Source organism: Pelecanus crispus, chromosome 1 (genome assembly GCF_030463565.1).
Source record: "Pelecanus crispus isolate bPelCri1 chromosome 1, bPelCri1.pri, whole genome shotgun sequence".
Taxonomy (NCBI): domain Eukaryota; kingdom Metazoa; phylum Chordata; class Aves; order Pelecaniformes; family Pelecanidae; genus Pelecanus; species Pelecanus crispus.
In genome coordinates this window covers 56,410,462-56,434,186 of record NC_134643.1, presented here as the reverse complement: position 1 = coordinate 56,434,186, position 23,725 = coordinate 56,410,462, and the positions used below count along the sequence as shown (strand labels likewise).

The window sequence follows — 23,725 nt, the reverse complement described above, 5'->3', positions numbered from 1 at the left end:
TAAATGTAACACCCCACCCTCAAAAAAGAGAAAGGTCCTGAATATAAGCACAGCTGTGGAGAATATAAAACACACCACCAAAGAATGTGTAGAACAGATCAGTCATAAGACAATTCCAATGCCAACTAATCTTCAATAATCATCTACAGAAGAGAGTAAAGGAAAAGAAAAAAGAAAAAAAAAACAAAGAGGATCTATGTTTCTTTATGTTCAAAGGAAACGGGCGGGGGGTGGGGGGTGGAAATCACACTGCAGACAAAATAACATTTACCTAGGGATAGAACTTCAATGGCAGTCTTGCCATTCACTCTGCCGAAAGGATTAATTGTCAAATGCAGGTGGACAGAGCTAGGAGTGATGTTGCTAACGTTTTTATCCCCCCATTACTTAAATAATGCAACTGCTACAGGTTTCTTCTTCACTTTTACAAACAACAGTATATTTAATATTTTCCATGATCATCCTTAGCAGGATTTCTTCCTCTCCATGGAATTAATTTGATCCTGAATTCTTTCCAAACCAACAGGACCATCTTTTCCTTTCACTTCATCAGTTTTAAAAATAAAAGTTATAGGAGACTGACTAGAATGGAAGATTGAAGAGTGACTCAAACATTCTGAATATTCACCTGAAAAGATGAGCACAATGTAGAACACAAGAGAGTCTAGTTCAAGAAATAAAGCAGTCACTGCATTCACATAATGATGTAAAATGAAGTTACCTGTAGGTAATACATGTATGGTGGTCTGGGAAGGTCCACTTGTTGGCACACCTGTCTGCTGCACAGGGTTTGGCTGCAAAGGCTGCAAGGGTCGAGCCAAGGGCTGGGTGGATATGCTCAATCCTGTAACAGGTGTATGGTTCTGCTTCTTGCCATCTGCTTTAAAACAAAATAAAAGTTATAGACAATAGCAAACAGAAATTAGAACATTGCAGAGTTTTAAAATCCCCCCCCCGTCACTCACAGATTAGCAAAGAATATTTTCTAGCATGACATTTCTTTGATCTTGTCATTCTGCAAACAAAACTGTAGAAAATTAATTCAATTCCATTTGCTTTCATAATCTCAATCTCCCCCCCACTCCCCCCACTCCATAACATTTCATTCTGTCATCATGAAGTCTGCATATTTCAGCATAATTTGGAAACCTGAATTTAATTGACATGCCAGAAAATGAGCCTACAACACTGCAGTTAAAGCAGGAAGGAGTTTTAATCAGCATACTAATTCAGAAGTGGTATAATGGGTTTTCAGAACAGCAAACATACCACACGCATGTTCAAGAGTAAGACAAAAAACGATCCAGGAAACTACAGATTTGTTAAACAGATAAAACAGCTTATAAAATAAAAAATTGATACTGTATATATTTAATAATTTTTCCTACAAAAAGATAAATGCAAAAACCAAAGTGGAACATGGCTGTTTTCAAGAGTACACTTGTGTGTCTTAGATTATAAATCCATTTTAGACTAGGGATAGGTATCAGCTAAATCTGTTAGTTGTTTTAGTATTTTTATCAATTTGATGCCGTGCGCTACATAGATAATTAATAAAAAGGACAGCAAGGGGACTGTACAAGTATTGCAAGATACTTGCAGACAGAAAAGTATCTAGATTACTCTTTGCTAAGATGACAACAATTGTTACGAACAGAAATTAACAACAGGGTTTCTCAAATGTTATGCAACGTTTTCGTTAATAATTTTTGCACACATCAGAAGTGCGCTCAATTTAGTTGCCAGTGTACTGAACTGGAAGATGCTACCAGTATGGAGGTGGACCAAAATATCACACAGGAACAAAGGTAAGACTTGAGAACTAGAAAAAAGATGATGATAGTACAGTGCAACATCAGCCATTCAGGAATTGCTAAGAACTTCTACTATTAATGTGGGAAATCATGTGTGGGGCAGTGAAGATGATCAGGAAAACCTTCATATGTTGTTGATTATGGAATGTCTGTGCGTTGCTTGTCTGATAAAGTAAAGAAGAGAGGAAATGCAAATCTAGGCTGTACTAGGTGAGTGTTTCCACAGTGTGATGGTAATGCTATTTTTTTCCCCCCAACATGAAGCACTATTTGAATGCAAACTCCTGTATGTAAAAAAGGGGTGGAAGTTAGAGACGTGTCTCTGTGTTAATAGAGGAGTGGGGTTTCAAAATGCCAAACCAACAGCTGTTGAAGGACAGCTACGCTGTTTCACAGGAGTACTGCGTCCAAACCCAGTGGCTCAAGCACATAATTAGAGGCCCTAGCCACTATTAAAAAAAAAAAAACCAAAACCAAAACCAAACCCACAAAACCCCCAAACAAACCCACCCCAAAAATCAACCAAACAAAAATCCCCACCCTCAAAACCATGATTAGCCCTTAAAAATAATGCACAGGGTTTTGTCTATCTACCATGACTGAAGACTGGGATTGATGACAGTCTATACAGGCCTGCTCTTCCATAACCCGATACAGAAACTCTGATTTCAGTATAACCTCACAAAATGAGACACCTACAAATTCCATAGTTCTTTACCCAAAGTTCAAGTCTAATTTACCCTATATGCATACTTTGGTGTACAGTATTACAGATACTAATTTTAATTACTGATCCAAATGGAAACATCATTGGAAAAAGGAAGGAATGGAGAGATTACACAAATTTAAAAATCTACCACAATGTTAAAATTTACTCTCAACCCGAATCTTTAGTAATTTCAACCAACAAGGACAAACATTGTAATTGTATACTACCAAAATAGCTTAACTTTGTTTCCTAGTTGCACCCGGAGAGATTGAAAGGGAAGCACATAATAGACATCTGTCTCCAGACATTAACATCTATTTAAGTACCTTTTATGAGTAACAGAATTCGGTTTACTTAGTACGCAGGTGACGGCACTTTAAACAAAATAATCAGGATCAGAGTGTTCTTGGGAACACTATATAGGTGTTGCCTTTCTATTTGAGTTAGTACTGAACTGATATTCCAGCATACTGCAGTAAACACCATAATGCTGGAGGTACTTTCTATCCTGAGGTTATTTAGAACAAAACAGAACTTGCTCCACATTCACTGTAAACAAAGTTCAGTGGAAAAGATATTTGGCCAAAGGTATATGCATGCCTATGATTATGCAAAAGCTGTCAGAAGCATACTTTTCCTCTGTTTAATGTGAATGTTATTATCAGAACACATGAATTATTTCCCAAGAAACTTGCTCAAAATCCTACAGATGTGTTTTCACTGCATAGTGAAACTCAGGTTTTTATTAGGGTTTTAGTCCATACATTTCTACAGCTTATATAAAAAATACTGACTGCTCACACAAACTCTAAACATAAACTAATCTACAAGGCTGCAGACTATCAGTGAGAATCTGGCTTCTGCTTTGCAGTGAAGAAACACACAGGAGCTAATCCAGCCTGAAAATACTTAGAGAAGCATTCTTATAGTTGCACATGCAACTGTGGTGTTGATCTTTATGGTAATTGTGAGGTGAAAACATACTTTATGCAATCTGGGAGGAAAAAAACTCTCTGAAAAATGTTACTTTTGATGGAGGAAGTTTAGCTCAAACACACTATGATACTGTGACATGCTACTCTGAAACATACCATAAATCCATTTAGATCTGTTGGTGTCTTTTACAGAATATTATATAGGACTGGGTAGCTTAACCTTGCCTGACAAGAGTTCCACAGTCCAAGTGCAACCATCTTTTTTATCTTTTTGAGATCTAACCCTCAGAAGAGATGACAGTGGTAAAAACTTGATTCCCTATGCTATTCTGACACTCACCTAAGCAATTCACAGAATCATCAAAATACTGGCTGGAAAGGACCTCTGGTGGCCATGCAGTCCAACCTCTTGTTGAAGCTGGACTGTCACCAACACTATATCAAATGATTTGCAGTTTTGCCCAGCTGAATCTTGAGAACATTCAAGGATGGAGTTTCTACCATCCCTCTGTGCTGCACTACCTTCCTACCGTGATTTCTTTTCCCCTCAAGCTCAACCTGAACCTCATGAACTTGTAGTTCATGGCTACTGCCCCTCGATATAACATGTGGCACTGCTGAGAAGAGTTGTGCTCCATCATCTTTGTAACTATGCTCCAAGTAGCTGCAGGCTGCCATTACAAAAACGGGTAGACATGGCACTCTGGGACATGGTTTAGTCTAGTCTACCCTTGGTTGGTTTAGTGTGGACTTGGCAATGTAGGTTAATGGTTGGACTGGATGATCTTAAAGGTCTTTTCCAACCTAAACGATTCTATGATTCTACATTGTCTCTCAGTTTGCTCTTTGCCAAACATGCCATGGTCTGTCGACCTCTTCTCATGGGTCATGTACTCTAGTCCCCCACCATCCTGACGCCATCTATTGGGCCCTCTCCAGTGCTACCACAACTCTTCTAAACTCAAGGGAGGGGAAGCCAAAACTGGACACAGTTTTTCAGGTGTGGTCACACTAGTGTCAATGTGGGGGGAGTACTAACTTGAATTTAAATAAGAACATACTGTTGGCTCATACTCAATTCAGTGTTCACCATGTATCCTCTGCTGATCAAAGAACCAGGCTGTCAGCTATCTGAATTGCATAATGCTTTTCTAATACTCGTGTACCACATGAACTCCTTTTGATGGTAACATTACATTTCTCCCTCACTGGAAGAAATGCTACCACATCCCAGTATGATTTTCTACATTTGTGCAATACATATACAGAGCAAGTCAAAACACTAAGAATGTATGTGTAGAACTTGAACGCACTAGCTAGAGAGAGAGCTACTGAGGTTGTCTAGAGGAATCAAACTTCTTGGTGGCTGGACTTCAGAATGCAGCGCAGGGGCATGCCTTTAGAGACCATGCAAAATTAAAGTTTTATCTCCAATAGTAGAAATATCAATTTTTCAGTTGACAGTGTAATACATACTCTGAAGTCCAGACTCTCATTACTTCTCTGAAATGCTATAATTCTTCACTAATCCAATGCCAATTATAATTAGACCTGCCTGCAGTTCTGCAAGACCTATAAAAAAATGTATTCTTTTAAAAGATGAAGTGCATCCACACTGCCAAAGCATATAAAAGCACAACCATATTTACTCTAATCTTGGCATACAGTCCCAACGCACAGATCTGCATTTGGTATCTAAACTCTTGCACACAAAAGTATTTTAGTTAAGCAAAAGATTAGAAGCTGTAATAATCTAATGCCTGAATATCAACTGTAGAATTAAAAGGTCTTTAATTAATCAGTAAACAGAAAAATGAAATACATCTACAAGAACTTTCAAAAATATAATAAAGAATTCAACCATCTCAAATTACTCCACAAGCCTAAGAGATTTAAGCATAGACAGCAACAATGCTTAAATTAAGGGAAAGGTAAAAATGTTCAAGACTGTTTTACAGTAAGTAGAATTCCTTTTCTTTAATGCCCATCAGAATTCTTTATAACAGTCCTGTTTAACCGAAACACCAAGGAATAAAACACACTAAGCAGAATCAGAAGTTTACTCCTTTCTATCACTCAAGGGATGAAATACTACTTGTAGCTCAATTACCCCTGCAGCTAGCAAAATCTTTTTCACCTACCTTGAGAAGAGCCATCGTCCTCTTCATCCAGTGTAAGATCAATGACACCTCCTGAATCGCTTCCTGTGACCTTCCCGCTCTGAAAGACAAAACTCCTTCATTTTGCAAAAGCAAATCCAGGGAACACAGGTGGAAAAGGGATATGAATTGAACATTGAGGAGACGTCTCAGAATTGATGCACTTATTAGAAAGGAACTGATGAAATGAGCAGGAGGAGGAAATTTCACACAAATTTCCCAGGACTTGAAAATACAGGCAATAACCAAATGACTGTATTGCGGTATTAAATATTTAAGTATTTTTAGCTTTGTAAGGAGTAAAAAAACCTGATGACCAGTAGCATGTTGTCATTTTACAGGTAAATAAATAACAATTTGGTGTTACAGAGTACCTTTCAATTATGACCTTTAATATTTTAACCTGGTTGTAATCTGTGTTTTCCTCTAGAGTAGTATAACCTTTTGACAGTCACCAGGACAATACATTACTTATCTTGAGACAGCTCAGCCTATGTGCCTATGAAGAAATTGACTTCACAATAAGCAAAAGAGAAAGTTACACTGGAACCTGCATGCTTATAAAACATGTCATCAAAAGCCATCAGAAAACTCCAATTGTATCCAGCCTTTTAAAGTAATTTCATTACTGCATTTTTATTCATTGTATCACAAATTTTAGCATTCTGTTATTCTACATATGAAGCCATTTGTAACTATCTCTTTAGAGAGGACAAAGCTATCTTTTAAGCTACTGTGAAGGTTAAATGTTATAAAAATACCAGAGGACCACAAAACAAAATCTGGATCAGTTGCTGTCCCTTGGCTGTTCAAACTGGAGGGACCACCAACATTTTCCTGTCGGTGATGGAAAAAATACATATACTTTATAGAAAAAAAAAAATCAATTTCTAGTTCCTTAAACTTGCTGCAAAAATTAGGGTTTTTCTGGTTTTGCAGAAGAGATGATGATTTATTGTTGGACTGAACTACTACTGATTTATGGATTAGAGTAAACCAGGTTCCTTAGGACAGACAAAGGGTTAGAAAAGCAACATAATTATCAAAATCTCTAAACAATTAACACAGGAAAAAAAAAAGTACGAGTTACCAGCCTGACATGGCCTGTACAAATGCCAACATGATAAATCCTTGGAAGATCAGAGATTTTTCTGTGCAGTTTGATGGGGACAGATGCAAAGAGCCTAAGCATTGAGATTATCTCTCTATGACCTTTCATTTGGGTAAAACTAAGCCTTTAAGAAGGTCCTAAAGACAATTCTCACACAGGCAAGGCTTTGAGGGGAGGGAAAAGAGGTATCGTATGATTACTAAATGCAAACAAAAGCTGTGTCCAAATTACTGGTCACTGAATTTGGAGTGCCTGACATGACTGATCTCTTCATTATGCATTATTACAACCTGATTTCTTCTTGCCTTAAGTTCTGATGCTGCCACTGGTGGAATTCTGCTAATAACCTACACGATACACAATTTGAGTAAAAAATATCTAACTACTTATGTTCACAGGCGATAGGAGAGACCTCTATAGGGACTCTATCTTTGCTATACATAGAGAAACATCTTTCAGATTTATTAACCATGGAATTCTTCTGTTGAGCGATTTCTATTTCAAAGAGTCTCCAGCTTCAGTTTTCTTAGTATGATGAGCTGATTTACCCACTTGAAGCTTAAAACACACATTCAAATAATCAATGATTACTCGATTAGCATAAAGTCAAGAGGAACTTCATTCCAACTTGATAATCTTCCCAGTCAACGACATGTATTTTGAACTACATCCCTCTCTGCCAGGAGAAAGCAGACTGAAAAATGGAGGGGGAGATTTATAAGGAACTGGAGAAGGAGAAGACTAACACTAAGCTATTCATTTCTCCCCACTAGAAAATACGTTAGTCTGAAGTAATTTCCTTTCAATTCTTCCTCCACAAGGAAATCTAAATCCTTAGAAAAATACTCTGTATGAAAGCTAACTGTTTCGAAGCCTCACTTAACTCTGCCAGTTAAGAAAGTTCTTTGAATTTCCAAGTCAGCAAGTGTCACTGCATGCATTTTTATTTTGGTGTGTCTGGAGGGCCAAAATCTTGAGTTAGTTAAACAGGCAACTATTCAAACATAAATCCAATCAGCCGACAAGGTCTCATACATGTACTTCTCAGGAGGAAAGACCTTCTTGTCATTAGCCACACTATTCAAGGTTTTCTACTAAACAACCCTGGTAGCAATCTCCTCAACAGGAACTATCCTTAAGTAATTAGGTTCCTTCCACAACCCACACTAGAAGCTGCAGATCTGCAGGGCAGTTTTGAGTGGTGGTCTGTGGTACATCCCCGGACTGGTCCTGGTTCCAAGGCAAACACTCCAGCTACCCCAAGAAGATGGTGTACTCCACACACAGCACACCCCGAAGTCCTGACTCCCCAGCCTCCCCAGCTAGATCCCCCTAGTTCACCAACCATGCATATCCCATGAATGAAATTTAGAGGTACAGGAAAATTTTAAGGAAACCTGAAACACTGAAAATGCTGCTCATTGTGTTTCCTGCCTAGGGGGGTATGGTGTCGGAGTGTTAACACTTACCACCTGAATAATTAAGACCTACAAATGGAACCATTTGGAATCATCCCTACCAAAAGCAAGTAATAAATGGTTTTCAGAAAATCCTGTGCCCAGCCAATCAAGAAAATAAAAACACCCCTTTTAAGTGTCATGACTATTTTACTCAGAAATTCTCTGAGGGAATTTTTTGTTGCTAGAAGGACTTGTGAAAATTCCTGTTTACAACAGAGCTATGTTTGAGGAAAGGCTAGAGACTGCTATTGCTTCTGTAAATAGAAGGGAATGGAATTCTGAGGAGGAGACTGCCATGTCACACATCAGAAGAGAAGAGTCAGACATGCTGCTCTGAGCAAAATCAGAAGCCAGCTTAAGAAGGCTTGCAGCCCTGATGAAGGCAAAAGGAAGCCTGACTTTCAGTCACGGATGAACAACTTTCACATTGATGTCAAAAATTGAAATAAGAGAACAAGTCTTTCAGCTCCTAGAATTAGATTTCAGCAAGCATTTGGGCAGAAACCGCTAGCACAGAAAAGCCAAGTCAAGGCAACTGCCATCAGTTTTCAGCTTTCTCCAAACACAGCAAGCCAAGAACCTGAACCTGCTTCAGCTGATCTCCAGAAGAGCAAGATGATGCAATCATAACACCTTTTCATCAGTACAGTCACGCTTAGCAAAATAATTAAAACCAATTAATGAGAACGCAAAACTTATGGCTGGCACTTTAATTCACAGATTGCCTAGCAAGTCTGAATAACAGAAGATTCAGTCACCTTAGAATATCAAATAAGCTGGAACAGAAACAAAATAACCACAGTAATATGAAGCACTCTCTATCTGTTTAAAGATCACAGTTACAAAAAAACCAAAACCACAACCCCAAAACCACCGTTTTATCATTTGTCAGAACGAGAGCACCAGTCTCCAAAGAGACCAGAAATGGCACTTAAATCTGATTGTTTACAACAGCATCTGGGTCATTTCTAGTAATCAAACAGAAAAAACATTTACACTGAGATTTAAAATAAATGTAAACTGCCAAACTCCCTTTTCCATCCTTCTTAACAGCTCACATATGTTAATGTATATGCCCTTAAACTCCAAGAAAGTGGAAATCCTCCAAAATACTGCAATTCACGCTGCCATTTTGAACCTGTTTTATCCATAGCTAATGAGGTAACTGTACAAACTGGAAGTAGTAACATCACAAACTGGACCATCCTGTTAATCACAACTGTATCTGAGCTGCCTTAGTTTAAATCTTTCTCTGCTTTCACATAGCAGCCAGCAGTGTAACAATTTTAACACAAAACAATGCAACAAAAAAATTAAGTTAAACCTAACAAATCCTACTCTGAAATGTCACAGTTTTAAAGATAAACATGAAAAAAACATTTTAGGAAGAAAGCAAGAAAAATACAAGACTTCATCTTTTCCCGACTTCCTAATTTTAATATAATCACATCTTTATCCTTCATCTGGTCAGTGAACTTCCATTTGCAATTAAGATGTTTTCCATAAAAACGATGTGTCCTGTAACAGAACATTTCATACTTAAGTCTAATGTAGATCCAGCCCAAGAAGATGCACACAACTTGGAGCTGAAAGGCAAAACACTACATGAAGTGGGGAAAGAGGACTGCAAGGTATGATTAAGAGCAGAAACAAAGGTGAAAAAAGGAAGGAGGAGGAGGAAAAAAGGCAGTGGGCAAAACAGAATTACAAGCCAAGCAGCAGCCGAGCATGCACCACCCCGAATACTGAAGGATGGTGTGAGTGTACTGTAATACTACGCCGCTATTCTCATTGTGTTGTGCATTTCTCCTGAAAGAGCCAGCCAAGGAGAAAGCACTTCACATTTACAATCTTGATCTGTTTTGAAAAGTGTTTTCTTTAAAGAAAATTGCAGGCCCTCTGCTCCCAGCTTCTTCAGTTTGCAAAGTCATGTCCACACCTACCGCACTTACCAATATATAACAATCCCTGGTCTCTGTTTGCATGCCAAACGCCCCAGGCAAGCCCCTAACTTGTCTAGTGTGAAGGAAAAGTATTTTAATGCCAAGCACATAACTTGTGAAAGCAGCAACTGAAAGACCCTAGAAGAGGGGCAAAACCAAAAGAGTAAATCCTCATCCCTTTCAAATATCTGAGCGAAACCTGGTAAGTCCTGAAACAGAGGCTAAGTCACAACCTTCTCTAAACACCATTTAATTAGTTAAGCGTAAACTGCTTTCTAGTGCATATGGCAGAAAGATAATGAAAAGCATGTATAAAATGAATGCCACTATTCAGATTTGTGCATTTTCATCACTTTAATTAATAGAAATCGGTATTTTACGTGTTCTACCAGCTGAAAAACTTTTGCTGAAAAGCGATCTATAGTACCGATTCTTCTGAGTAACATTTTCAGATTTTTTTTTACCATGAAAACTAACAGAAACAGACTTTAATTTCTTACATAAAATGTCTATTCATATTACAGTAGTCACACTTAAATTCAAGGTTTTCTACAAAGAATTGATAAAAGTGACCTACACTCACCGAGTTTCATGCATTTTCCACTACATATACTATGACAACATCTGCCTTCTTCCAATCCTAACCACAAAAGTCTCTTTAACAATTAAAGTACTGAGAAATAGATGTACTGACAAAAACAATATACTTATGAGAAGTGCTAGGAAAAAGCAGCAATAATACAGTTTTCCTTGAGGAAGAAAAGAACTATACAGTGACTTTCTAGAACCAATGCCATGTGTCTATTATAGAAATTTAAAAAATAAGTATAATATAAAAAGAGTCCTTAGAGGTAATAAAAATCCTGGAAGTTGTTAAAAAACCATAAATACAGTGAACAGGGTCACCTGAATCTAAAGTCACAATTAAGATTTGCAATAAAAGCAATGTAAATGCTTTATAATGAAGAACTTTCTTCCTTCTTTTGGAAGACTGTCATTCTATCCCATATGTCATTGAATGCAATATCTAATAATTAACCTACACATCAGTCAATAGTAAATCAATAAAGGCAAATCAGAAAGGAATCAGTCTCGCAATAAAACGAAGGGCTGTCTCTGGTGTTGAAGTGATTCTGAAGGAGTTTCCTCATCTGTCTCTGGAAAAGTAGGGACATTGAGACAGGCTACTATCTTTATGTGCCATACTCCGTTTTACCACATGCTGAGACCATTTCACACTGTTGTAAAATACACTGTAGTGGGAGAACAAGTATCACCTTAGCTTTGCTATCCAGCAACTTTTTCAGATCAGCACTGCTGCAAATTACGTTGATTCATCATTTGTAATTTTAAAAAGAAAGCGAAAGAAAAAAAAGGGGTGGGGGATGGAGAAGAAAAGAGCTATTCCAATTCCATGAGGAAAACAAATACAAGGAAGGAGACTGAATTTAAAGGCCAAAGCAAATACGGTAGACATAATGTTCAGAAAAGGAGGGATCTTCCACCATAACCACAACTGTGAAATTTAACACAGAAAGAAGTAGTTAGAACATCACAGCATATATATGTCAATGGCAAACTACTGAAGAAAACTGGGTGTCCTGTTTTTGGCTGGGATAGAGTTAATTTTCTTTCTAGTAGCTGGTATAGTGCTGTGTTTTGGATTTAGCATGAGAATAATGTTGATAACACACTGATATTTTAGTTGTTGCTAAGCACTCAAGGACTTTTCAGCTTCTCAAGTTGCTGTACCAATGAGAAGGCTGGAGGTGCACAAGCAGCTGGGAGGGGGCACAGCCAGGACAGCTGACCCAAACTGGCCAAAGGGGTATTCCATACCATATGGCGTTATGTTCAGCATATAAAGCTGGGGGGAGTTGGCTGGGGTGCAGCCACTGCTCAGGGACAGGCTGGGCATCGGTCAGTTGGTGGTAAGCAATTGTTTTTTCATCTGCATCACTTGTCTTGGGTTTCATTTCTCTCTCTTTTTGTTATTTTCCTTTTCATTACAATTTATTTTTATTATATTATTGTATTTCAGTTATTAAACTGTTCTTATCTCAACCCACAAGAGTTATCACTTTTCTGATTCTCTCCCCCATCCCACCAGAGCCGGGGGGAATGAGCAAGCGGCTGTGTGGTGCTTAGTTGCTGGCTGGGGTTAAACCACGACACTGGGAAAGAAATCTCTAAAACTTAAATTGAACAGTAAATGTTACCTGTTACATCAATTTATATAACTGCACACATACACACACCAACATGCACACGTATTGTACCACACGAAAAAGCAAAAGGTAAATGTTGGTATTTTGAAGAAAGTTTTGAACATACACTTTTCCATTCATACATGATTTAAAAAAAAAGTTTTGTTATTATATAACGCCACGGTTCAGTTCATCACATAGTGATAACAAAGCTATTCATTGTAATGCCACCTGCTTTTCATAAAGGAACATTTCAGTATGTAAAAGTGAAAAATGAAGGGGGAAAGAAATGCAACAACAAAAAAAAAATACAGTGCAAAATAAAAATCAATTCCAGGGTTTTAAAGAGCAAAGTTCTGAATACTATGTGTGGCACACTGACACAGTGCAAAAATTTTATTATTAACAGTTTCTACAGTAACAAAACAGAAAAAATTCTGGGGGTTGTAGAAGAGACAATCCATGAAGCATCACACCACCACAATCATATACGATGCACCAAGGCGTTATATAATAGCAAAATCAATCTTAAATTACGGGGACCAATGTCAAAAATATGTTCTGGGAACAGGGTGTGTGTGGGGAGGGTGGTGATACTGTATTTGTATGCATAATTATAAGGCCCATATTACTTTTTTAGTCACCCATATACAAAACTACAGATTTCAAGCACAGCCTAAGCCACTGTGGAAATTATTTTTTTTAATACATTTTGGAGCATATTTCGGTCACTAACTGCTTCAATGTCAGACTTATCACTCCTTAACAGTTATTTTTTCCAATGCAGTAACTCCCACAAAATTGAAGTAATTATTCCAGCCTTGCAAAGCTGTCATGAAAATTTATTTGACCAGGTACCAAATGTATTTGTTATCTCTTACCAAGATAAAAATGAAAATGATAAATCCAATGAAGTCAGCAGTTTACCGAGATCACAGTCTGCACAAACAAAATTTCACAGGGCTGCAGTACATGTTTTGATAGTGTGTGGTTGCATACTTGTATAATACTCAAACACTATTAACAGACATTTTACATATTGCATTTACAAGATTACTGTGTTCCCCTTACCCTTAATCAGTACTGTGCAACACTTCCTACAGAACAAGAACAATGCAAGCATGGAAAAAAAGAATAACCAGTCTTAATAACCCCTATGTATTATATACCCTCTTGTTTGTTTGGTGCAAAGAGCAGACATTGGCTCTGCTACCCCTGTTAGTAAGAATTATAAATTGAAGGCGGCTATCTGAGAGATTGGTTGCCAGAAATGCTGTTTTTAGGCACTAGCGATCGTAATTCCAACTAAAAGCCACAAAGGTACACTTGACACAACACTTAAAGAATTTCTCTACTGCTGTGATTTTGGTTTTCTTTAATTAAACAGTTAAAAGGGTATATAATAAAACACATACATGCATGCATGCATGCACACACACCTCTCTCTACTGGTTTTTAAGGTGAAACACCTACCCTCTTTCCCCAAAGCCCACTGACAGTCTCCTAACAGTATTATGTGGGATGGCCATCTTAGATGATGGAAGATGATCATCTTAATCAGTAAATATATTTTATTTGTAGTACTTTTCAGATTAGTTTAATGCAGCTTTTAAAAGCTATTATCCATGTCTGATGCAATGATATCATCAATTAGATTCTTTTAATATTCCTCTCAATTTTTTGGCCCAAAATGTCAACGGAGTCTACAAAACACAAGTATATTTACTCATTGAAAGCTGTTCGCAGTACCTGGGTGTGGTTTAGGTAACACAGATATGGTCTCAGAAAAAGACAAATCACTTTTAAAAATGAATTAAAAACATAATCTGAAAAATTCCCAACAGGACATCATGTAGCTGAATTGGGCGGCTGTTATAAGGAACAAAATTCAAGTGAATCCATTCTTGTATGACTTTTAAACTGTCCTCCTCCTAACATCTTTGCAATTTAGATTTCTAATTAGTCTCAGGGAAAGGTTCCACCTCACAGATGAGAGCTAGTTGCATTTTAGACAGCACAAATACAACCCCAGGGTCAGAGACAAAAATGAAGTATCCCATTTTACATATATAATTATGCATGTTTATTTTCAGTGACAAAACCATGAAATGCAAGGAAACATATTCATCAATAATGCTTCAACAATATAGAATTAATAGCTGCATATGAACTGTAAGCTGACATATCCACTTTGTTCACATTGTTTCCCAACAGACATTCACAAAGTTTGTTACACATTGCAAAGTAAAGGGATAGGAGTTATAAATGTACTTTATTAACATTTTACCAGATGAATTTCTAATAGTCAGCAAAATAGCTTAAATTAAACTGTAGTTCAACCAAACAAACCAAGGCATGTCAGAAACAATGGGAAATGGATAGGACGCTGGTGGGTTTTTTTTGTGTTTTTTTAAAGTAATATTAGCTGAAAAGGTGAAATGCACAGATAAAACCTAGACTGAAAAAGATTTACTCCGTAAGAGGATAAGGTGCACCTGGAGTGGGGAACAAGGAAGAAAAGATTATTCACCTGACCTGGGGTTTTAATAAATATCATGCTATCATTCTTGAACAGATTGACTTTATGCCAGCCATTTTTAACACAAACTCCATTCAAATTTGTTATTTTATATCACAACGTAGTAAAAGCTGCTTTCATAGATTCCCTCAGTATACCATAGCTATATTTATATATTATATATAATATATATATAAATCCTGTATCTGTAACTGGGATTCATAATAAAATACTTAAAAACCATTCGGAAGATTTGTTATATACTTAAAAAATGCCTTTGCCTCTGTAACAATAATATTTTCCCCAATACATTAAAAGTGCTTGTCACGCCTTCAGAAATGCAATTCTAGGACCTGAGGCACTGGCATGGCCATTGCTAGAATGACTGGGACTGAATAACAACCCTTAAATTTCTGTGTACGCAGGAAAAAGTTGAAGTTGAGAGACTAACACACAGTAAGATGCCCCTCCCACATCCCTGTGGCCATTCCTTTTGGAGCAAGAAGCAGAGGAAGGCTGAAAAAGGAGAAGCAGTCATACGGCAAAATCATACATCCAAGCTGCTTACTGAAAACGTTGACTATACGGACCTAAATGGTATGCAACTATTAAGAAGCTGTATAGTTCAGGATAACCAAAAAGAGATATACCAGACTAAAAACACAACAAAGCCAAGAACATGTTCAATTTCAAATCATCCTTCTAATGCCTTCAGGTATTTGACATTGTGCACAGTGGAGCTCTTCAGGGGGGCACAGAGAAGGCGCATATAATGAAGAACATTTACCTTCCAGATCTCCCACACTGTAGATCACAGTACCTTACAGTGGGGATGAACTACTTCAATAGCAATAAAAGAATAAAAAATTTAACATACTGTAAGATACTGTGCTAACTTCATAAAAATAGAAAGTGATGAGGGGACTCCTTGAAGTAACAGCAGAGATTTCCAAACTTATCAGGAAAAAGCACAGAAAACACAAGTTCTAGATGCACAGCACCAGTACCAAAGCTTCATTATGAAAATGAGATGCAAAACTCAATATATGGATGTATTATGTAACATTCCAGCCATCCCCACTGTTTTTAGACTCATCTCCATCAAGGGGAATGGAATTTAATCAATGACATGGCAGCCATTATTTAAAAAATCAGTTTAGTTGACTTGGTTAAGACTAAGTGCTGGGTTTTTTTCCAACTGAAATGAAGTATTTTAGGAAAAGATCTAATTAGAAGATTCAAGAGTGACAGATGATAAATTTCTTTCAAAGTATATTTGTTATATTCAGATTTTGAAGTGAATTTTAAATTAAGATTAACAATTTTGTATTAAGTTCACAGCCAAAGTCTAAATTTAAGTTTAGACAGACAAACAAACTGCACTTAACCTGCTGGTTCACCAACATGCTTCACCTATAATTGAAATATAATGGAAAGAAAAAAAAAACCCACCCAAACTCTGTTTTCCTGCTGTTTGAGGTTCTCTGCTGATACTGCCACTGAGGAGTCCAATGAACAGGACGAAGTAGAAATTTGCTCTCAGAGTTTAAAAAAAAAAAAAAAACAAAGAAAAAAAGACCGACCCTCTGCTCCCCATATTACTGCACACATAGCCAAAGTTGACTTCACAAAAGCAGCAAAACACCCATTCTGCTTGCCTACTTCAGCTTTTCTAGAAAGGAAATACATGTAGGAAAGATTCATTTAACACTTTGGGTGGGAGGGGGAACAGGAGAAAGCTTTTTCCGGTTCTGGAAGGTTAGAAATATATTCTGTTAGTCAGAATTAATTCAAATATTAGTGGTAAGCTTAGTGAACACCGACTCCAGCTCTTGTGAAGCAGTAATACTTCCAGCCCAAACCAGGAATGCTTTTTCTCATTTCCAAAAAAAATTTCCCCCATACAAAAATAAAAAGCTAGTGATACTGCAGTCAGTAGCTTTGAAGTATCAGGTTCAAACTGAAGGTAGTAAGAGGACATTGTATAGTTGGTGCCAACAGAATTTAACAAATGAGAAGCCAAAAATATCCAATTATGAGTCAACAGAATGGAAGTCAAGTTAGAAGCCAAATGATAATTAAAAAGAATCAGAGACATGCCCAGATTGGCCAAGAGAGTCCCTTTTTCAATTTAAATCACCAACTAGATTTGTGTTAAGGAATTAAACAATCAGCAATATGCTGTTACAGTAGGTTACCTATATGCAGTTAGGATCAGAGCAGGGCAGGTGGTCAGTATGACCACAGTATGCAGCAAGAGGGAACAAAAAAGAATCATCTCCTGGTAACATACTTTTCTTGTTTCGGCAGGATAAATGCTCAACACCAGTATGCTGGAACAAAAAACTACCTGAGACAAAGACAGGAATATTTTTTTGGGGGGGGAAATAGTACATACCCATCTTGGTGAAAGTTTAGAGTAAATCTTTTCCAACAAGAAATTAAATTTGCCAGTCTGGCTGAATTATGAATTCTATGAATCCGTAAAATTTGGAAATCTATGTTACTCTAAAATATCCTAGAATAAGTTACTGCCCAGTTCTCCTATATTTTGAGAACTGTTTGCCCCTTGCTTTTCAATTTTTATTCTTTCTAGCCATTACAAAGGATTACTTTCTCTACCATTTCCATTTGATTTACTCTAGGCTTGACAAAATGATAAACCTGGATCCATGATTTCCTTCCTCTAGGCACTGATGTCTTACGTTAATGCTGCAACTAAGGAAGTGTAGGATTGTGCAGAAGTAATTTTTATATTAACAATTATATCTCATCAACTGGCTCAATCATTATAACAGCAGCAAATAAAAGTGTCTGTAAACACAACACGTAAGATTAATATAGCACTTTCAAAACCTTTTAATCTTTAACATGATCCATCAAAAAATGGAACAGTCTGTGCTAGTCTTACACTTTAGAAAATTGATGCAGTAAGTATGAATAACCTACTCAAGGCCACAAAGGTAAAAATTATCAGCCAAGATAAAAACTCCAAAGTTCAGGCATCAAGTCCTCTGTTCAGACTGTAACAAAGTGATAAATCTCATTCAATATTTGAAAGCCTTTCCCAGCAAGGAAGTTCTCCAGAGAATTAAGAGTTTATCATGATCAATTTGTTATTTCAGCTGGGATTTGTCTCTACTTTGTCCACTGCTAAGCAACATAAACACTTCCAGTGAAGTCCTTAGTCCGACAAACCGTGTATGTGTGGGTGCATGTGTGTACACACATATACAGAAGCATTTCAAAAGGACGAAGCCATTCTCATTTAATTCAGTAATGTAATGGAAAACAGTTTTACATGCTACATTGTTTCTTCTTCCAAAGTGGACCTACCATAATTTGTGATTTGATGAGCAGTTTTCCATTTTTAATTACAGGAACATCTCTTGATTTGTCACATCTCTGACGAAAATCATGGCATTGAATAGCAGAGACAAACCATGAGATAGATTCTCAAGTGCAATTCATTGAAAATGAACTATGACTAGCCCTCCTAATTTGTAATTTTTTGTCATTAAAGAGCCTTTTAAACTACAATTTCATTTCTCTGACAAAATTTACATCCACTATCCTGAGAATTTCTAACCTGTAAAAATCTCCAGCGGAAAATGTAATGATAGGATCAGTTTACTATAGTGAACTAATCTAAAGAAGTTAAAACCAAAAATAGTATTTGGATAGGGTTTGGTGGGGAAGAACAGGATGTGCTTCTTGTGAATTATACTATACTGACAAAGACTATACTGCAAAGACAATGTGAAATGTAATGGAAGGGGTAGGTGAGAGGAAATACAAAAAACCCTCTCACAAGATAAGCACATACAGAGACAACACTTCAGCTCTAATTACTTGCCATTTAAGCATCAAACCTGTTCTTGACTCTTTTGAGAATGTTTTCCCCATTTCATGCACAACTGAAGAGATCCCAGTAGCATTTGTATCAAATAGTGCCTTTGGATAACAAAATGACTGAAATCTTAGCCAGAAATGTTAAATAGGAAAAGGAAAGACCTGCAATACAAATATGTAGTTCACAGAGAAAATCAATTTAGAAGAATGGTTTTTTTTTAAAAAAAAAAAAAAAAAAAAAAAAGGCACAATCCTCTGGTAGGTCCAATAACAATTTGAACAGAGAGGGTGACAGTGGTCAAGCAATTCCAGGTGTTTTCATGCGCATATATATATATATATATTTGTAGTGTATCTGTGTCTATTTCATTCAGCTTCTACTTTCTCTGTGCTCTTCAGTAATCAAGTATCTGATTTGTAAGATGCTACATTAGTGCCAGCAGGCACAAAATGGTATAATAAATACACTCTTTGCAAAACAGAAAAGCCATGCACTTAGTGAAGAAAGCATAGCTCTTCAGCTAAGTGGAAATCACTATCTCCCTTTCATTTTTTTAAAATAGCTCTGCTCAGCCACTTAGAGAGTCCCAGCTGCCACAGGAAGTCATACAAACTCCAAGCCCTGCTCTGTTTAAGTTTCTGTTCCATAGCTCACTTCAGGAGTGCGAACAGGATACTTCTTGCTGAACTAGACCATAAGAAATTTCCTTAGTAGACCAAGTGAAAAAACAAATCTGTAATTTTTCCATTTTAGCAATTCGTTTGAAATCAGTTCCATTACAGAAGCATCAAGTCATTGGTTCTTGTTTTATCACACGCTTTATAAAAACAGGTTCATTACAACAGCCTTGAAGGGGACTGGCAGTTAGGTTCCCACTGGCCATGTTCTTGGGGAGAAACACCTTGGAAGAACTGTGGTTCAACAGAATGGGGCTTTTGGAATTCAGAGCTGGGTGTCCCTCAGGGACTAAAGTCACAGAATTAGTGCCAGGTGGCACCACAGATTTCTTAGGGAATAAAATTTTGCTCTGTTCTAGAACAACATGGTTTATAGAAGAGGTGGAGGCACCAGATAGTGAGTCTTTTATCACTTCATTTGGGATCTTGCTATATAGGTAACTGGGGGCGTTATTCTCCATTACATCTGACCAAGCCCTGTAGCGAACTTCCGCAGCTCCCCAGTAGTGTCTAATAGCAGACTCAGAGCGATGGCCCGTCACTGCCATTATTTCTCTAGGCCCCAGTCCTGCTTCACACAGTAGCTGGATGGTGGTAGTTCGGAGAGAATGATTGGTGTATCGTTGAGAGAGCCTGGCTGCCACACTTATCCTGGGCATCATGGTACCTAAGTAGTTCACACCCATGGGTTCTCTTTTGTACCAGACAGGCTGTTCTTGCATTTGCTCTGACGTTAGCTTTAAAGGATGCAGGTAAAAGGCAGGAGGCTCCGGAGGCAACTTAGACAAATAAAGCTCCAAGGAAAAAACAGGACAGTTTGGGTCCCCTGGCATATCATACATTTTACCCATTTTATGAGGATCTTCTCCATTTTTTCCTTTGCCAGGATACCTAAACATAGCATATCGACGCCCGTTCTTGTCCTTCTCAACAACAAAAGCATCTGGAGCCAGATCTCTTAAAATTTCCCTCCCTCGTTTGGCAAAATGCAACTGCAAATCAAACCACACCTTGTTGACAAGTGCCAGTGGACTGTGCAATCCCAGCACACCAGACTGTTTAATCTTACGCAAGTCCTCAACGGCTATAGGAGGATGGTGATGAGTCTCATCCTTTCCCTGCATGCGCAGCATCTTCAACACGCTCACAAAAACCATGTTTGCACCAGCAAACTCTTTGTCCTTCATTAAGCAAATCTGACGATTATAAGGTGGCATTTTGAGATGCCGGTTTAAGCCAGCACGCATTGACTTGTAGCTTGCCACACTGTAGGTATTTCCATCATGATTCCTTATTGTGTAATAAAACTCTCTTAGGATATCATTGAGTTCACTTACTGGGACCAATTCAAAGCTAGGATCCTTGCCATTTTTGGCCAGCCATTGTTTTAATAGGTTAGCTGCCCAGCCAGTCTGCTTGTGGGTGTTTTTGATGCTCTTAGCATCCTCTTCCTCTTCCTCCAAGCCAAAGAGGACATCCTCGGGGAAGTTAAAATTCGTCTGTGCTGCTTCTACCGCTTCTTTATTTTCTGATGAAGTCTCTTCCTGTTTCAACTGCTTTTCGAAACAATTGATCAAAGTTGTACCATCAAATATGCCACAGGTATACGGCACACAGCGAACTACTTTTTGTTCTGAGAGCTGTGAAGTGCGGAGTAATACATAATATTTTGGATTTTACATAACAAAAAGCAGGTGGCATTAACTGGATTTTTCAAATGATATGGCATGTCAATTCCATACCTCACTAGCCAATTAAAATGCATCAGGTCCTTCTTTATTAACCATGGCATTACACATGCTTTAACTGATTTGACTGAAAGCAAACCTAGAAACATACACTATAACAGAAGACTGAAAACCGGAAAGCATCTTGTGTCTTTTATTTCCCTCCCTGCTCACCTTCCATTGCTAAATACCACTATCACACACAATCTTTTTTCCAAAATCTTTTCCGGGTTTCAGGCTCTACCGAAGAAGAAAAATTCCAAAATAATGCATCTTATATTGAAAATTAAATCTTAAAACCATACATCTGTCATCCATTCTGGTATTGAATTTGCTATATATCAAGTACTGACAAAAGTTTTAATAGCTATAATCCACAGGTATCTTTGAAAAATGAAGTTCCAAACAACCACTCTTTATGAAATGCCTTAATAAAAAGGTAGAGTGAGGCACAGTTTATACTCTGTAATATTGGTTATCTTTGCCAGACTATTTCTGTGACAGGTGAAAAACACAATCTTGTCCAGTATATTTTCTTCTTGCTTGGAAATACAATTCAAATTTACTGTACCTTGAAACACTATTAAATGTGGAAATTTTGGCTACAATAAATTCATTTTATTCCCCTAAATAAAATGACTTCCCGTTAACAGCAATGTAAGTATGAGGTGCTTTGTGAAATATCTGTATGCAGAAATAAAATTAATTATGAATTTTAAATAGCTTAATGTCAACCTTTAAATTTCAAGCAAGTTCAACAATGTTAGACGAGGAATCCAGAAGTACTGCAAGTTCTCCTTTATCATAAAGTAGTTATTCCTGAAGAAAGTTTCTTTTCCCTTTTTTGTCCTATGACATATGGCAATGAAATATTAGAATCCGAGTTCTTATTAACTTCTGGATTAGTGTGGAAATGAGAGAGCTGCAATAATTTACAAAATATCTGTAGCTTTAAGTTCAAGCCCTTCAGAAAAAACTGGGCAATGTTTTCTTTTGTATATTAGCTCTATTGTATCTGACACGTTTTTAGTGTACTCTGAATTACTAACTCATCTACTTACACAAACCCATCAGGAAACTTCTGAAAAGATTATCAGAAGCTCATGCTCCAAGTAATACTCTGGATCAGAAGAAGAAGAAAAATACAAATGGACAGAAACTAGAAAGGATGGCACAAAAAAGAAACTAAAATTCTTTCATTATGAGCAATAAAGGTAAAGAACGTTTCTCCTGTGGATTGTAACTTTAGAATTGTATATAGAAACATAATCAACAACCTACCTGTGTTGTTCCTTCAGCAGTTCGCTTGTTTGCCGAAGTATCTGTTGGTGGCCTGCTTGTCTGGTTTTCTGAGGGGTCAAGAAATTGTTCATTTGCAGTATCTAAACAGTACTAAATACTGCTATCCACTATACAAATTTGGAGGCAATATTCAAAACTCTTTGATACTAAACATTCAGTATATGGCACATTTAACATTTTTTCAGCCCTGATTTTCACTTACAAGTATTCAAGTTTGATTACTACCATTTTTCAGAGGGAACAGAAGATACAGAAAAGCAAAATGGCACTTCCCAGCCTAGAATCAGTACGTTCCCTTCCTTGAAAGTCTGACAGCATATTCAAAGTATTTTATAAACAATTCCCTTGCCTATCTGAGTACAAAGCATAACTTCAACCTCTCCTCCCTCTGTATGTAAACTGACAAGATCCTAAATTGAAAAAAATTACTATTATTCAACATTGTTGTACAAAAAATTGACTGAACAACGGATGGTTGAACAGACAAAGAGAAAATACATAACTGAGACAATTTGTGCAGGGAGACCGAGTATCTTTTTTAGTTCAGCCATATATATAACTACACCAGCAACTTAAGCAGAAGTTGCTTGAATATTTAATAGAAACAAATCCTCCCTTCTCATTCCTTTTCATTTTAACCAGAGCTTATCAGAAACAGTGCTGGCCCAAAGCAGCGTTTCAATTCTGGTCAGAAAAATACCAGGGTATACACTAAGGCTACATGAACTGCAGAAAACAAAACACATTTTTGGACACATAGGCCCCTCCTTTGGTCACTGTGCCTGCTCTGTCACAACCCTTTTTATGTTGTATTAAATCACTATATTAGCTTTAGAGCTAAAAATCAATACAAAGCATATAACTGTCCAACTCTATGGAAGATGTATTTTAACAAAGGTAACTTAGAGATGGGAAAATGAAATAAAACTAGTTCTGATGTAAAGCTCTGCTTGAGTTCATTGTAATATTATACTGTGCCAATGAGAAACTTGCTATAATTTCAAGTCACTTAGAAATCTTGAAGACCTCTTAGAAAAAAATTATCAAGGTATGTAAAATCAGAAGTGCAGAGAATCATCACGGCATGGCCAAAGATGGAGATAAATTATTTTAAAATAGTTAATCCAGATACCGTATTTGAACATTCATTGTGTTCAGAGACTTTATTTTAAATACAATAAATGTACTTCTTTGGAACTAGGTTAGTATTCAGTTGCATTTTTTTCCCCATTTTGTTTACTTTTAAGTGTTGTGAAAATTAAGTTAATGATTATACTTTCCTTTCAGTATGTCTTTGCTTAGAAAGGCAG

General features: G+C 37.1%; 1 protein-coding gene across 6 annotated transcripts in view; it reads right to left on the bottom strand.

Annotated features, from left to right (window-relative positions):
- The window catches only part of ATF7IP (activating transcription factor 7 interacting protein), a 95,391-nt gene that overhangs the window by 7,552 nt on the left and 64,114 nt on the right, over window positions 1-23,725 (bottom strand). For 5 of the 6 annotated variants that reach the window (XR_012830939.1, XR_012830940.1, XM_075707525.1 and 2 more), the window contains 3 exons: window positions 22,395-22,462; window positions 5,600-5,678; window positions 722-880 (listed from right to left, as the gene is read on the bottom strand). Coding sequence is in view for 4 of the 6 variants with exons in the window: in XM_075707525.1 (XP_075563640.1) it covers window positions 722-880; window positions 5,600-5,678; window positions 22,395-22,462 (306 nt within the window). In the remaining 2 variants the exon portion in view is untranslated. The remainder of the gene's footprint in view (window positions 1-721; window positions 881-5,599; window positions 5,679-22,394; window positions 22,463-23,725) is intronic. The other variant, XM_075707532.1, reaches the window with a different exon arrangement.